Below are 17,585 nucleotides of genomic sequence, written 5' to 3'. Positions count from 1 at the left end.
TTGACTTCTTGAAATGAATTTGAGAATTAGCACAACCCCTCCGGGCATGAGTTTGGGGGCAAAGTCCACAAGCCCTCGGCTTGTAGCTCAAAAAGTTTACTGGGCCAAAGTCTTCTTTTTTTACAACACCAAATTGAAACGAGAAAAATGCTTTTGCACTTCGTACGACCTGCAGTTAATTTGAACTATTTAATTTGGACAAGCCGTTAGAGAAGATTTGAATATATATTGATTTTTCAATACTCAACTGAATTAAAGGAGTCTTATCAGATTCAAACTCAACATTTGAACAAAAAAAACTTGTCCAGTCGTGAGTTTGATATCTTCAAGACCTCTTTTGTTCTCGAACGAGTGCTTTTTCGACGGGCAACCCAAAACCCTCTTCTGGCTTTCAGATGAAACTTCTTCGCATTTTCCGCTTCTCAAATACTTTATTATGTTCTTATTTTTCCGCAAACCTGTCATAGACGCTTCACGCGTTCACCAGACTCTATGACAGCTCAATTAAAACAGGCGACTCAGCACAGCACTAAAATCGACTATTTTCGCTTGCTGTGCGCAGGTATGGCATGACATACTACTACCGTATTTGGTAATCCGGATCTTTTAGCACGCCGGATATCTGAGACTGCCAGACCGGTGCTAAAAACCACTGGCCTCTGGCCAGAGCAGTCCAGTGATATACCGAGCTCTTCAATTCCACACACATGTTCTTTTTGGTCTGATGTGCGAATTAACTTTATGTCAGCTTGAGTAAAACAATAACTTGACTTATATTGAACACTGAATACCAGAGTAAATTGGAGATCATTAAAGCTGAATGCCTTAATATAAAGGGCTAATGAGTTGTCAGTTTGTAGTTGTGATGCTGCAGGTGTTTCCGATGGTCCAGTTATTACTAGGTGGTGTCTTCTATGGTCAGACAGACAGAAGGATCATGTTTTCTTATTCATCAGGGGCCCTTCCCTAAGAGACATCCCATCTTGCATGGAGGAATGTATGATGTCATTTCCCATTTCTGTGACACACTTAAAGAAGGTGACTTGAACAATTATCTACTGAGTGATCCAAGGTTCAACTTTCTTGAGGATGATTACATTTCTTGTGATGGGAGGATTGAGTGGACTGAGCTCAAGTTTGCACTTTTGTACAATTAGTAGGTCAAATGAATTTCAATAAAAATGTCCACACCATTTTAGATGGAGTTGATGACAATAGGACTGGATTTTCATCTGTGAGAGGGCAAGGCCATTTTAATTTTGGAATGGTACTTCCAGTACCAGCATAACCAGTAGGGTAGAGATTGGGGCGAAACCCATTTCCCTTCCTCTTGCCCCCTTCCCACCCTCCCCACCCAATAAGGTGTTATAAAAAAACAAAGGCGCAAGTGACATGTTTGATACAGCTATGAAAATAACGCTCCCTAAAATTATGTTTTCATTCCAGCTTGTCCCCAAAATGATAGTGACCAGTTGAAATTGTTGACGGGGCACCAAGGCAGAGTCCAGGTCAACAGAGCCCATGTCCTCTGTGCCATTCATGTGATTTTTATGTTTACACAAATAATCTTGGTTTTGGAATGTATTTAACTTAAATACTCCAATTTCGGTTCTCATTATGAACTAATGCGTTACATTTTTAATTTGGTTGCAGGTGAACACAGATGGTGTACTTACGTTGAGTGCTGTAGATGAAGTTGGCCAACCACCATACAGGTTTGGCACGTCACTCAAAAACAGCCAGGTCAAAACAATAGCCCCATTTGGTGCTGATTACGACACAAGGTAATTAGTAATTATGGTTTTTAAGTTCGCTAAAACATATTTCCTGCAGATGTGAACATGTTGACAAACGTGTAGTCTTGGTTCAAGACACTCCTGTTGTTTACAATCTAGAAAGCTGTGCTCTTGTTGTTTGATTTCTCTCGCCGATAGAGTCGCCAATAGAGGGCTCTATCAACCATGAACCATTATTACAGCAAGAAGTGCGTTAGTGGACTATGTTTATGATAGCGGTCTATTATAAAATGGTGAGAGCGGGCGCGCCCTCTTGTGGCGATGGATCTTGGGAAGAAATTAATAATAAGAGGGTCTTCAACCAAGACTAGCAAACATGTTGTGAACCATCAATGTAAGCAATAAACTGTTTTAAACGCAGGGTATACCTTAAGTAATTACTCTAAACATTACTACAATAAAGACTTACGTGGTACAAAGCACTGCAGCTGTTGAATTAAAGGAACACGTTGCCTTTGATCGGTCGAGTTGGTCTTTGAAAAAGCGTATGTCACCGTTTGTTATAAAATGCATATTATTAGAAAGATATTTTAAAAGTAGAATATAATGATCCACACAAGTATCACTCGAAATTGCGTGGTTTTCCTTTTACCGCATCGACAAACACGGTCGGTCATTTATGGGAGTCAAAATTTTGACTGCCATAAATGGCTAAATGTGAGGAAAACCACACAATTTCGAGGCAAATGTGTGTGTATCGTTGTATTCTACTTGTAAAACATCTTTCTAACCATATGCATTTTATAACAAACGGTTACAAACGCTTTTCAAAGACCAACTCGACCGATACAAGGCAACGTGTTCCTTTAAGGTACATAACATTTTGAGAAACAATTCCCTTGGCAAAGGAGTGTGGTTTTAGAGAGAGGGATTCAAAAACATTTCATGTCTGAGATTCATCTCCGGCAATCAAAACAAACTAAGTCTTCAGAATGTCAATTTCTCTGGTCTGACTGTATTTCAGGATTGGTACCGATATTTACTATATTTAATATACACACAACAGTAAAATGCAATTAAATTACAACTTGGGAGGTCACAGTTCAATAGGGCTGGCCATATTGCTTCTAATATATATCCAATATTGGTTCCTCAAAAGCAAAGTATTTCTCTGTTAAGAAAGTTATTACAAGGAAGTTCCTCAAACAATTCACTCAGATAATATATTATAGTCATGAAGCTTAGCCAGAGTCGTTCTCACTATAAATTAATATTATACAGGATTGGTTGAGCTGGTGAAGTAGTCCAGACAGTATTTATGATTTGTTTGATGAAATGACAAACCTTTGAAAATGTTGGCTTATTTCGTTGTGCGAGTCAGGAGAAAATTATTTAAAATAAGTTTTTTTTAAAGAGTTTTTCTTGAATATGACTTTATTTCAGAGGAACTACATGTTCTTTGAACTGTTCAAACTGCCTCTAGCTACCGGGCAATCTCGGTAGTTTAGTTGGTAAGACACTGCTCTAGAATTGCAAGGGTCTTGGGTTCGAATCCCACCTGAGTAAATATGCCTGTGATATTTTTTCACAGGACTTGGGAAAGTACTGAGTATACAGTGCTAACACACATTGGTGTATGGGTAAAAACCAAAAAGTAATATTTTTTATCCCGATGCAAATTTACCATCTGTTTTGTACATGTACTTTGCTCTTCAGTGTGAACGGTATATGAAATAGCAATATTTAGAAATATAAATTTTGGGGGTGGGTCAAAACTTATTTTGCAAAAGATCAAAATTTTGAAACATTGGTTTTTCTGAATGGTCCTTAATAGGAAGGCCATATCAGAAGGATGTTGACCCACCGCTACCCGTGGAGAAATTGTCAAAAACATTCTTGTCAAAACTTAATCCCAAGGATACCGTCAATGGAAAACGCACTCTTTTGTGTCATTAATAATAGCCCAGCCCTTGAATTGAATATTATCTGCAAATTTTCTTGTTCCGATGAAGTATTACGATGGCTTATGATAGAAGAAAGAAGCCTTTGTAGTAGAGGTACACGTCCCTTAAGGATACAGATGCCAGCAAGCAGGACTGTCGAAAGCAGAGAGGCAGATTTACAGCTTTTAAAGAAAAGTTTCAGTTGAAATGTTTGTTATTTTTACTTGTACTGTATACATAAAGTCTATGGGACACCACAGTGCATTCAATTTGTGCAAGGTTTTCTGCCGTTTGACAAAAGTGTGAAAAGGGTGTCAGGCAAAGCCAAACTGTTGTATATATTTGCAGTTGGTTGTGAAGGCCACCATGTTGAATAGAAGATACACCTTCATGTAGAACCAAACAAAATGGGCTCTTTGTCTAGCCGGGTTTGTTGTTGCTCCATGGCAGTGGCTTTGTGTAGGTCTGCAAACATAACTCCTATGTGAGGTCATTCCTAGCCCCACATAGTCAGGTTTCCCTAGGGTGGCGTATAAATACTCCAACACTAACTCATAAAAAAAGGCCTGCGGACCGACCGCTCTTATTAGCCCAGATTCGGTTTAAGCGTATTCCTACAAGTTGGTAATTGCATTCGGGAGGCCTCGCCTCATTTTTTTCGATCAGCTGGACTAGATTTTTTTTGGTTTCACACATGATGAAAAAACTTTACTAAAAAAAGTCACTGCCATAACTGTTAATTGAATTGAATAAGTACCTTTACTTTTGGGACCTAGAAATGAAAAGATATGCATGTAGTAGACAAAGCTGTTAAGGGCCTGGTTGTCCCTCTTCACTCAACTCATATTTATGCACCTGACATTAGTTCTAGAACAGGACGAAGATGGAATTTTTCATAAAATTATTTAGGGAAAGAAGGCCAAGATACATGTACCTCCTTTAACTTGTGTCTGACACAAGATGACAAGTCAGCTTGGAGAGTGTTCTCATAAGAGTCACTATAGGGCGATTCATAATAGTCACTGTTTTGACATTAGAGTTATATATAAGAACTAGAGGGCGCACGAGTGATGCTTCGTGCACAAACGCCACGGGACCGCAAGATGACAAGCGCGTCATTATGCACGCACGTTGAATATGAAATACACGTTTGAGGTTTTTTTTATTGAACGCTCACGCGATGCTGTTTGTTCAACTTACAAAATGGCCGCACAAACACACGCTGTGAGATAGCTGTTTTGTCAACTTAGAAAACGGCCGCCTGCTCGCATACCGGGGCGCGTATATAGGCCAGTGCGCGCTCTAGTTCGTATATATAACTCTATGGTTTTGACCCACCACAATCTTAGATTTTTAAATATTGATTTACTTCACAATAAAATCTAAACACTGGAGAACAAAGTAATACCTCAAATGATGCAAATATTTTAGGTCAAAGGTCTCCACATCAGTAGTTGTAATGACAACAATGAATTTTGATTATCAGTTATTTCTGTTGACCCACCCTCCCACAATTTCGAAGAAAAAAAATAATCAAAACTTTTTAAACATTGACTTTTGCGAAGTGAAACCAAGTTTCACATTACAGTAATGATTTGCACAGCCAGGCACATTCCATCTTTACTCTTCACGTTTTTCAGCAACATCTGGCATCTAAGCATTGGCACATTCTTTCCTTGCATTCCTACAAAACAGTATAGTAGTATAGTAGCAGAACGGCTGTAGAAGTCATCAGTTGATTCCGGTTTTGTAGATCAGACTTTTATATCACTCTAAATGATAGATCAATGTCCAATGATGCTAGCAATGCTATGCACTGTACATGCAGAGCGGCCAACTTCCCCGATTCTGCAGAAAGTTCCCTGAAAATAAACAATCTTTCCATGTTCGCATATAAACAAAAATCTCCCAGATTATGGAAACTTTGTCCATATAATTACATAAAAACAGGTAACAACAGCTGGACTCGGGGCTTACACTATTATCATATGGAGTTGAAAAACTCATTTCCTTAATGTGAGTGGGCACTGGAGGGTGCTATCACTTTTGCGCATTTTGGCTATTGCGCAAAAGTCTACGTGTACATTAAATCACGCACCAGAGATTGCATGTTGTGATTCCTGTGTGACCAGGCGTGTGCATGACAAACATCGGAGGTACAAGTACTAAAAGCAAACTAATTAATAATTATTTAAATTAATCAAAGGGAATCTGAACAAGTGTTGCCATTAAAGGGACTGGACACCTTTGGTAATTGTTAAGGACCAGTCTTTTCACTTTGGGTATCTCAACAAATGCACAAAATAACAAACCTGTGAAAATTTGAGTTCGATTGGTTGTTGAAGTTGAGGGATAATCAAAGAAAAAACAACCTTGTTATGCATATAATGTTGAGATACACCAAGTGAGAATACTGGTCTTTGACAATTACCAATGGTGTCCAGTGCCTTTAACACGATGGTATGTTGATTGATACAAGAGCCAAATCCACTGTTACTCTCCGCTTCTCTCGTGTGGAGCACTCCTACATCCTCCGATAAACCCCAGAGCCTGGATATCATTTGAGCATTCCATCCTTAATGATTTTGACCCTGTTTTTTCGACATCCCTCAGGTATGGAGGCAGCGTATTCTATCGGGAGGAGCTGGGGACAGAGACGCTACGCAGAGCAGCTCAAGAAATCAGCCAGTATTTTGGTAGGCCCGACTTCAGGCCGACATCGCTGGTGATTGTGACGTGGGATAGCCTCGTGTATCGAAATAGAGATAAGGTACTTGATTGGAAACATCTTAATTCTGGGATTCCTATTCTCTAAAGATAGTAGTTTGTACCTGCTGACATTTGTAAATAAATTGAAAGATGTTGTGTCAAGTTTAGTCAGATACAAAGTTATTGAATTGTGAGAAACTAAATTTAGTGCATTTACAGACCTGATACTTTGCAGAGGTAGGTGTCTTCGTTGCCCCAGGTCATTGCATTGGTGCCCCTTAAAATGTTTCAATAGATATTTACAATATTCATTTGAGTTAACAAAGCAGTGGACTCAATTTCATAAAACCTGTAAACACAAACAATTGCTAAGCGCAGAACAGTATTGCTTCACAGAAACAGGTTACCAGCCAAAATTACATGAAGTTTACAAGGCTGTGACTGGTGCCCCACTCAATTTTTGCTTAGCAAAAAAATTTGTCAAGCAGTATTTTCTGCTTAACAGCTTACAGGATTTTGATACTTTTTCAAAATGTCCACAGATTTACATTAAACTAACAGGATTTGAAGAAAATGATAGTAGAAAGCTTCCCTTCAAATATTACTAAGTAAGGTTCTGTAGTTTTTGAGAAATGAGTAAAACTAGTCACAAAATAGTTTTCGTCTCATCCCAGTGAGACGAACATTATTTTAGAATGTAAAATTCCATTAACCAGTTATGACATTAAAGTCTAATCATAGCATAACTGGTTAATACGTTTTTAGGCCTACATGCTAAAACTGAGACGAAAATTATTTGTTTTATTCATTTCTAAAAAAAAACTACAGCACCTCAGTAAGTAAAATTTCAAGGGAAGCTTTCTACTATCACTATCTTCAAACTGTGTAAGTTTAATGTAAATCTATGGACATTGTGTTTTGTGTTAGGAAAAGGTACATAGACACTTACAGTTTTGTGAATTTGCCCCACAAACTGGAACCCTGAAGTGAAATTGCAAATAATTCACGACCCTTTCTTTGTTTTCCCTTCAGGTTCTGACGTTTCAGTTGGTCATTCCATCAGACGGAGATCAAACTTTTGTGTTTTACATCTACGATGATGATAACACAGAGGCCACTGACGACTATAGCGTGGTTGGATTTAGTAATGGAGATGGCTCCCACCTGACACTCAATGGTCATGTCTCTAGGTAAGAGGACACGACCAAAAATCAGACTGCTGAAAGAGGTGATGAGGGAAAGAATCCAAACCTTGACAAATTTTTTTTAATTTGCAGAACCTTGATCATCAGGGGTGCGTTTTGGCAATTGAAACCAACAACTGTTTCGGTCAACGGCCATGTGGGTTTAATCAATGGCCAATTCAACTGAAACAGTTCTTCATGGTCGCAACCACCCAAACCCCTGTATGAAGGGTTTTGATATCTTTTGTAGATAAAGGTTTTGGCCATGACATAAATCCCTACTCACTGTGAATGAAGATGTTTGTAGTGTAACTTACCAGTAGAAGTTATAGCTGCATTAGTGAAAACCGCAGAGCAATGTTTTCAAGAGTGATGCGTATGTTCTTTGTAGGTGCTAAAATAGTCTCATTGAGACGAACATTTTTGGTGTGAAATTGTATTACTCATTTCTCAAAAATTATAGTAAGCACCTAATTTGATGAAATTGCCCTCAGAAAAATCAGCCAAACCATTACTACATAAGTAGCCTGAACAAAAAGCCTATACATGTACTGTGTGCACGTAGGTCAGCTTCTGTTCTTGCTAGAATTGTCCTACTTTTTTCAAAAGGCCAAGTATTATGCTTGATAAATTTGTTGATTTTATTTATCGTTAATGATAGTTTGTCAATAGAATGCTTGCTGCATAAATTGTTTTGAAACTTTGTGTTGTCAATGCTCTAAAGGATCGGCAGTTGACTATTGTGATGACATTTTTCTTTTCTTTTCTCTTTGAACGGAAAATTAAGCACTATTTGTATGTCTGGCTCCTGATTTGGTACTGTTATCTTTTTGTAAAATACTGAGAAACCTTCTTGTGCTTTTCCAAGTTGGGGAAAATGAAGATCTGTGCAAGAAATGCTCTAACAACTGTTTTCTCTAAGATATTTCAGTTTGAGGATTTTTTAAATCAAAAACTAACATAGAAACCTGAACATAAATGTTATTTGTTTGCTTACATGACTACCTTCAGTGCAATAATATTTGGTAATTCAGTGTATATATATCACTGCGGGCCAGGTCGGTAAAACTGAGTTGGGGGGGAGAAAGGGAGAATGCTGTCATGAAATAACCGTTGGGCACAAGGTTGAAATGGATTGCTATAGTGATATCAGGGTGACAGCATTTATTTCATCCCCCGCTCTCAGCTTTACCAACGTCGCCCGGATTGGTATGTGGGCCTGGCAGGTTGGTGGCACTAACCTCGGCGTCAAGGGCTTTGGTCAGCCGACCATCAACAGCGAAGGCAAAACTTCAACGGTTAGCTTCGTCCCTGGTGCGGATGGGTCGACTGGAAGTGGTGGATCAACGACATTTGTCATCGACGGCGGATCAACTGTGGGTGGAGGAGGATCAGCAACAAGTGGTGTATCGACAGGTATAGTTTAAATTGAAGTTGCATATCTTGTACAATTTTTCGTTTTGATTAAAGATACGATTACGAAAAATGTAGGTCATGAGTATTTAAACCAAATATTAGACTTTTCAATTTGTGGCTGTGTACATGGCGTGTCATGGCCGAGTGGAAACGAGCACCTGACCTGATGTTTCTGATCACAGAGTGTGGGTTTGTGTCCTTTTAAGCAAGACACTTTACCATGATTACCTAACCCTTCGGATGGGGTGTAAAACTGCTGGTCCTGTGTGTGTTGTGTGTTCCTGGTTTGATTGGCTGCACACTGCATGCGCCACAGCACCTTGTAAACCATTACATGGAGCTATGCAGGTAAACACTGAATGTTGTTGAAGTGCCTTAAGCGTCACTGAGTGACAGATATGAGCGCTATATAAGAAGCCACTACATTGTTATTTTTAGTACCATAAGCTGATTTTATTGTTGATGAATTTAACAGGAGGATCTAGTTCAAGTGGTACATCCACAAGTGGTTCATCATTTACAGTTGTCGTCGGTGGTGGATCCAGTAGTTCATCTGGTGGATCAACATCCACTGGTGGATCAACAGTTGTTGTCGGTGGTGGATCCAGTGGATCTAGTAGCTCATCTGGTGGATCAACATCCACTGGTGGATCATCCACCACTGTAGTGACAGTCAGGGGAAACGAAGGGGGCTCAACTGGAGGTTCAACAAGTATATCAATTGATGGGAGCTCTGGTGGAGCAGCTAGTGGTGGATCAGCTAGTGGTGGATCAGCTAGTGGTGGATCAGCTAGTGGTGGATCAGCTAGTGGGTCAGCTAGTGGTGGATCAGCTAGTGGATCATCAATTTACCGATCTGGGGTCTCAGGAGGGACTGGGACAGGTGGTAAGTTTAGACATTCCAGTAGAATCTGGGAAAACTCAGCTTTTTTAAAAGTGTATTGACACGTTGACCATTGCTCTATCTAGTTCAGACGGTACACTCTCGGCAGTTCTGAAGGTGCATTCTGCTGCTCATGGTCGTGCCTTAAGAACTTTCTTCCTCATCGATTCCAGAGTCGCTGGAAGTTTTCAATAAACATCTAAAAACTTTCCTGTTCAATGGTTGATTGCCTGGAACCAACTGTCTTTCCCATTATTAGTGTCTTTATTTATTCGCTTATTGTGTAGTCTTTTCCTTGTAAAGCTCTGTGGTACCCAGTGCCCAGTGTAGAGCGCTCTACAAAAGCCTGTTATTAATATTATGTATCAAGTTTAGTTTGTACGCAGTTTTTTATTTTCAATTCAGACAAAAATACCCAGTTTGTGCATTGATGTGATGAAGTCATTTTGTGTATTGTTTTCAAAAACAGGACTTGTATTTCCTTTTTAGTTATAGTCAATAATGTCATGTTCGTTTTAGGTAACACAAATAAAATTTGAAAATGTTTGAAGACTCTTGTGATAAAAATGTTCTGTTGACATTAATTGCATCAATCCTAATGTCATGTTTTGGGGTGTTTTTGTTTTTTTTGTTTTTTTTACAGCTGGTGGTTTTGATGTGAACTTCAACGTAGGCGATCAACTCAACCCAGGGTCCCGCGATGAATGTGACTTGTGCCACAACCAAGCTTCCTGCCAAGAGTTTTCTCAGGGTTTCTGCTGTGTCTGCCCAGAGAACATGATTGGCAACGGTCGATCCTGCCTGGCATCCGGTAAGGAACCTTTTAAAAAAATAATTTTGTTTTTTATCACAAGCGTACGGACCACTTCTTCAAGGTGAGGGTTACACTTGCCATCGACCCACATCAACTGCCACCAGGGGCACAGTGCTTTTTCCAGTCCCCCAGCATCCACCTGTTTCTAATTGGACATGATTTCAAACTTTGATTTATAAATAACAATAACAGCTCTTAAATAGCGCATTTCCAAAAATTATTATTGCATTTCCCGAACAAACAAAAAAACAACAATACTAACACTAGAATAAATAGGTTTTGAGATTGCGTTTAAAAGCAACAACTGTTGTTGAGGAATTTATGGTCTGTGGTAATTGGTTCCAGAGAGTTGTCCCAAACACACCGAACGATCCATCGCCTATCTGTCTATTACTCTTTGGGATGGCAAGACGAGTATTGTCCTGGTTCGGTGGTAGGCCTTCCCTTGATGGTATTGTGGAGGCAATGCAACATGTCAGATAGACCGGCGACAGATCAATCAGAGCTTTGTAGATGTAGAGAAGTGTTTTAAACTTGATTCATTTGTCATTTGGCAGCCAGCGTGCAGAGTTTAACAGATGAGATGTGTTTCAGTCCCCAATATATTCTATCTAATTATAAATAAACATCTGTTTTATTCCTTTTTTTTTAAACCAGCTTGAGAGGAGAGCCTTTACAGCAGAAACTATATTTTTTTAGTCAATTCATCAGACTCCAGCTGGTTCACTCACCTCTTCCATTTTATGTTTTTTGTATTGCTGATAGTTTTTTAGTTTTTATTTTTTTGTGACTTTGACTAATTTTTGTTCTGATTGCCAGAGAACTAAAATAAAATAAAAATCAATATATATTTATACCCACTGCAGATGCGAATCAACGTCTGAATGGCTTAGTCTCCGGAAGGGTGAACGGTGTACCGTTTCAGAATGCCAACCTTCACTCATTCATCCAGATCTCTAATGGCCGGACATTCACCGCCATCAGTCCCTTAGACCCAGAGATCAGCTACTCTCTGCAGAGCATCACCCCAGTGGCTGAGGTCATGGGCTGGCTGTTTGGCCTGCCTAGTGGCAAAGGCTTAAATGGGTTCACTCTCACGGGTGAGTAGTAAGCGTACATTATTCCATTAGATTATTGGGCAGTTATGGGATAAGGGTGTCTTTTTTTTTTTTAATCTTCAGGCACAAATCTTTTGTTTGAAGGGGCCGTCCATACAAGTTCCCAGAGATAAATCTACACAGCAAATTAGAGTAAACATGGTGTTACCTTACATGTACTATGCAATGCCTCAAAACCTAACCTGGGCCCAATTTCATAGAGCTGCTAAGCACAAAAATTTGCTTAGCATGAAATTTCTTCCTTGATAAAAACAGGTTTACCAACCAAATTTCCATGTGATTTTCAGGATAAGTGAACAAAAGCTGAATACCAGTAACAAGCACTATGTAACAAATGGAAATTTGGCTGGTAATCCTGTTTTTATCAGGGAAGAAATTTCATGCTTAGCAAATTTTTGTGCTTAGCAGCTCTACGAAATTGGGCCCCACATGTAAGGGGTTGCCCTAGTTTTGAAAAAATGTGCCGACAGGCTGACAGATGAATAATAAAGGCATTTTTGAGGCATTGCATGATTATGTATTACTAGTTTGAGGTCCCATGTATATTCTACTTTGCTGTGTAGATTTGTTCTTTGGGAACCTCTCTGTATATTTTACTGTCACTGAGAAGATTTCTGAATTTGGGAGATTCTTGAATTCTATAAAAAAGGAAGCATAAACTTACATTTATAGCCAGTTATTATTTACATCCTTTTTTTAAATTAAAAGTAATAGGTACATGTATTATGAATCCCATAAAATGGTTTCTGCACTGGCCACTGTCGGAGTGGAATGAGCGGAATGTTTTAAACGGAAATGCTATTTTAACTTGGTTTATAATGCATTTGTTCAGCAAGTAAATGTAATTTTGGTATGTGTAAATTTCTGAATTTTTCATAATTATCAATTCAAGAATCAGTCCCTGAACTCAAGGTTTTGAAAAACAAATAAACACTTCGCCGTTGACGGCGTGCGTCAAAATGACAATGCTTTGACGTCATGTCTAGGAGTTTTCTTTGTTATACCTCCACACTGCAACAAAGCAGCTATACAAATTAAAGCTCCCAACTATGACGTAACGTGAGTGATTACATAACGGAGCTTTTCGCAAATCTTTCAGAAAAGAGCTGGATAAGGGTATTTAAGATTATTGTTTTGCTTTTTTACACAATCTATTTATACTCTTATGACTCGATTTCCTTACTGATTGAAAACATTTTAAATGAAATTCAGCAAAGTTCACGACTTGACATTTTCGTTCAAGCAGGTCTTAAACCAAATTACATTTGTTGTCGGTGGTGGATCCATTAGTTAATCTGATGGATCAACATCCACTGGTGGATCAATAGTTGTCCTAGTAGCTCATCTAATCACAATGTTTTACTTTTACATCTTCTTTTCTTTTTCTCCAGGTGGAAAGTTCTTACAGACGCTAAACATCACCTTCAGTACTGGAGAGAACATGTTCATTACACAAAGATTTTTAGGTGAGTCACTGCCACAAGAAAAACTGTGTGTTGAAAGGATAAGCTATTTTTATTAATATTTTGTAGTTGTAGCCTTTATTCCGATTTGTGTATTGTAGCCAAGACCAGCCCAGTTGTGTTCCCGGAGGGAATTTAATTAACTTTCTAGATTTTATGTTTATATTTTCAAAGTAGACAAAATTAACTGAAATATAAATAAGTCGTGTATGATGCTACTAACAACAATTGTGGCTTAATTTGATTATGCTAACTTCTCTTAAACTGAAATTTGTGTAAATCAGTGAGTTGTTGATTATGCAAACTTCTCTGAAACTGAAATTTGTAAAACCAAGTTAGTTCTTGATTATGCTTGCTTCTCTTTAGTTGTTATTTATGCAGACTACTCTTCAATTGATTTTTGTTTAATCCAACTAGGTGTTGATTATGCTAACTCCTCATAAACTGAAATTTGTATAACCAAGTTAGTTGATGATTGTGCTAACTTCTCATTAATTGATTTTTGTTTAACCCAACTAGGTGTTGATTATGCTAACTCCTCATAAACTGAAATTTGTATAACCAAGTTAGTTGATGATTGTGCTAACTTCTCATTAATTGATTTTTGTTTAACCCAACTAGGTGTTGATTATGCTAACTCCTCATAAACTGAAATTTGTATAACCAAGTTAGTTGATGATTGTGCGAACTTCTCATTAATTGATTTTTGTTTAACCCAACTAGGTGTTGATTATCCTAACTTCTCATGAACTGAAATTTGTGTAATCCAAATTACTTGTTGATTATACTAACTTTTAATTAATTGATTTTTGCTTGTAACCAAGTTAGTTGTTGATTATGCTAACTTCTCATAAACTGAAACTTGTGTCAACCAGTTGTTGGTTATGCTAATTTCAGTTGATTTTTGTTGAACCCAACTAGGTGTTGATGAGGAAGGGTACATCAGAGTCAACTCTAACTGGGAGGGAACAGTGCCTGAGATTTACCCATCGGCCTACATTTTTGTTGATGACCACAAGGAAGAGTACATTCGCCACCGTCTGGGTTAGTACCTCTGATTGCTAGATTCAAATATTGGCAGGGGGGGGGGGGGTTATAGGTCAATAATATTATTTATCCCCGTAGCAAATTTAACAATGGAAGTGTCGTGGCTGAGCGGTTAAGAGTACCGAATTCAAACTCTGGTGTTTCTGATCAGCTGAGTGTGGGTTCGAATCCCCAGCTGTGACACTTGTGTCCTTAAGCAAGACACTTAACCATTGTTTGTCCTTCAGATGGGACTTAAATCCATTGGTCCCATGTGTTAGGTAACGCATGTAAAAGAACCCAGTGCACTTATCGCAAAGAGAAGGGGTCACCCCTATGTTCCTGGCTTTGTCTGCTAAATGCGCCTTAGCACCTTGTCAAGGTGCTACATAACTGGGTCTCAAAACTCATAACTTCAATAACCTATCTTTCTGAAAGTTTGTATATACTCAGCGCCTTGAGTACCTTGTGTGGTAGATCTGGCGCTATTAAAGACTTTGATATTATTGTTACATTATTATCTAATACAATGTGTGGCTTTCTTTCTTATTTTCCCCACTATCCAGGTGTGATCCACACCTTTGCCAAGCGCACCCTTCAAGTTGACGAGGACACCCTCTCCTACACAATGGATCAGACCATCGAGTACGACGAATGCCTCGGAGATGAGGCAGACACCGAGTACATCCTGAACTTCATGCGCACCAGTCTGACCGAAACCTACGTGCAATATGAAGTCGACGAGAATATTCTGCGATTTTCCATGGTCGGAAAAGTCACCCCTGCTTCAGGTGAGAATTTGTTTTCTTTTTCACAAGGACATTTTATATGGAATAGTCTTTTTTAGAAAAGTCAAAGTCATTTTATATCTCTCCGCAAGTTCAATCAACTTGCACACAAGAGTGATATAAATAAGATATGGGGCTAGACTGTGACAAGTGTCATGATCGGGATTCGAACCCACACTCTGCTGCTGCTGACAACAGCAGAGTATAACCACTCAGCCACCACGAGCCACACCACGACACGCCACTATTTTCATAAGTGTTGGTTATAACTTGATTTTTTTTTCTTCTTTTTTTTCTCTTCTTTTTGACAGAGCAAGTTGATGACCGCTGCAAAAACAACGATTGCGATCGCAATGCGGAATGTCTCCCAGCTGGTGATGTAGGTTACCGTTGTAAATGTAACCCAGGCTACCAGGGAAACGGTCAACAATGCTCAGGTAGATATTTATGTTTTTTAATCTCTTGAAAAAACCAAACACCTGGATGTCGATTTCACAAAGAGTTGGGACTAAGTCCTAGGACATATTAAACATTAAACTAACTTCGAGATAAGACTAGCCCTAATTCTTTGTGAAATCCACCCCAGAAGTCTGTGCAAAGACTGGCACCCTCCAATGCCCTCTCAACACTATACTGAGCAAACTCCCAGAAAATATAATCCTTGGCAATGCCATGGGAATCTTGACTCCACCCCATGTTTCATCTACATACACTCTGGGAAATTCAGACTCAGAATGCCAATCCCCAGGGTATATATTTCGCAGGAATTTGTCGGGAAAAATTTGTTTAATCATTTTTATTAATTGTTGTTTTGGCAGTGAGTGATCCTTGTGCTCAGCATACCTGTGATGTGAACGCTAACTGTGTACCTGTAGCTGAGAGATATACCTGTGTCTGTAACACTGGATACAGCGGTGATGGATTCACCTGTACATGTAAGTGGTAACCTTCATAGAAGGTGAATCTATGTCATAGACTGGTCCCCTGTCTTGATCTGCAGGGATAGAGACAGGCACTGTCTTGCAGGCCTAATGATTTGGATTAACGTGCTGTGATATATGCTTACAATATATCTGTGTCATGATTGGTCTGAGATGATATATGTTAGCTTGCACTTTCAACCGTCTGCATGCTGAGTGTGCATCATGTAGTGTTGTTATAGTCCCTATGTAATGTGAACATGTTCATTGGAATCAACTGCGAATCTCCTTGTGAAACAAATATGAGGTCAAAGGTAAATCTGGCAACAGCCGATCAGGCTGGTATATGGTACTGTTTAAGAGCCTTGAAGTGCCACGTCAAATGTTCAGGCTAGGTAGTTTCTTACTTGTGCAACAAGTTTGTTCAACAAGGGTGTTTTCTCTTTCATTATTCTCTTGCAACTAGATGACCAATTGAGTCAACATTTTTACAGATTTGTTATTTTATGCATATGTTGAGATACACCAAGGGAGAATACTGGTCTTTGACAATTACCAAATGTGTCCAATGCCTTTAAACATCTATTGACCCTTCAGTAGATGTTGAGTTTGTCAGACAGACGAAGAGGCTGGCTACATAGACCCACGATTAGATTGAGGTTGTAGTTAGTACTGAGTGAGTGAATGATTAATAATGAATTGTTGACTCTGTCTTTGCAGTTGATCGCTGTGCTGATAATGTTTGTAATGTTAACGCTCAATGTATACCAAATCGATCTGGATATGAATGCTTGTGTAACTTTGGATTCACTGGAGATGGTTTCAACTGTCAGGGTAAGTTTCAACATGACACGGTTGCTGCCACCAAAGATTGCTCCTATTTAAGGGGCGTTCGCATTTATCAACAAACAAACCATACGCTGGGAGGTGGTTTGTACCTACCGAATGCTTTCATTTTCTAAAAAAAATGTCAAACTATAGAAACATAGCTTCATAGCCCTTTGGATGCACCAAGTGAGAATATTGGTCGTTGACAATTACCAAAGGTTTCCAGTGCCTCTTTAAAGAATCCATTACGTTTGAATATGAGAGACTTGCACTCTTGTCCCCCTAGAATATTTTGAAAACTTTTGCTTCCACTGGTATATTTTCAGTGTTTATTAACCAGCTCATTATTGACTTTGTCTTTGCAGTCGATCGCTGCACCGGTAATGCATGTGATGTTAACGCTCGCTGTGTCCCATCTCAGTCTGGGTATGGGTGCGAATGCAACAACGGATTCACTGGAAATGGTTTCTCCTGCCAGGGTAATCTTTTTTTTTTTTCGCATTTTTAAAAGTGAAATGAAAACTAATGAAGATTTCATGCATGAATGCCATATTTTATTTCATCAATTAATTATTCATTCATTTGATACCGGTCTTGTCAAGTACAGAGAGTGTACCCTGCTTGTAAAACAAAGTAAAATATACTGTTATGGCAGATGAGGGTAGAAAAACACAAAATACTTGATTAAGGAAGCAAGTTTTGAAAGATATACTTATAGATGACACAACATTATGATCTTGGGCTGTTGTGAAAAAAA

At 38.8% G+C, this 17,585-nt stretch overlaps 1 protein-coding gene across 7 annotated transcripts in view; it reads left to right on the top strand.

Moving 5' to 3' along the window:
* LOC139934416 (uncharacterized) overlaps window positions 1-17,585 on the top strand; it is a 56,715-nt gene that overhangs the window by 13,782 nt on the left and 25,348 nt on the right. For all 7 annotated transcript variants that reach the window (XM_071928683.1, XM_071928663.1, XM_071928676.1 and 4 more), the window contains exons 2-15: window positions 1,654-1,784; window positions 6,293-6,449; window positions 7,421-7,578; window positions 8,759-8,988; window positions 9,464-9,874; window positions 10,515-10,682; window positions 11,552-11,785; window positions 13,195-13,269; window positions 14,188-14,310; window positions 14,859-15,083; window positions 15,392-15,517; window positions 15,899-16,015; window positions 16,721-16,834; window positions 17,194-17,307. In XM_071928683.1, coding sequence (XP_071784784.1) covers window positions 1,654-1,784; window positions 6,293-6,449; window positions 7,421-7,578; window positions 8,759-8,988; window positions 9,464-9,874; window positions 10,515-10,682; window positions 11,552-11,785; window positions 13,195-13,269; window positions 14,188-14,310; window positions 14,859-15,083; window positions 15,392-15,517; window positions 15,899-16,015; window positions 16,721-16,834; window positions 17,194-17,307 — 2,383 coding nt within the window. The remainder of the gene's footprint in view (window positions 1-1,653; window positions 1,785-6,292; window positions 6,450-7,420; window positions 7,579-8,758; window positions 8,989-9,463; window positions 9,875-10,514; window positions 10,683-11,551; window positions 11,786-13,194; window positions 13,270-14,187; window positions 14,311-14,858; window positions 15,084-15,391; window positions 15,518-15,898; window positions 16,016-16,720; window positions 16,835-17,193; window positions 17,308-17,585) is intronic.

The sequence above is a fragment of the Asterias amurensis genome, chromosome 1 (assembly GCF_032118995.1).
Source record: "Asterias amurensis chromosome 1, ASM3211899v1".
Lineage (NCBI taxonomy): Eukaryota > Metazoa > Echinodermata > Asteroidea > Forcipulatida > Asteriidae > Asterias > Asterias amurensis.
The sequence above is the reverse complement of the archived record's forward strand: the minus strand, read 5'-3'. Positions and strand labels throughout refer to the sequence as shown.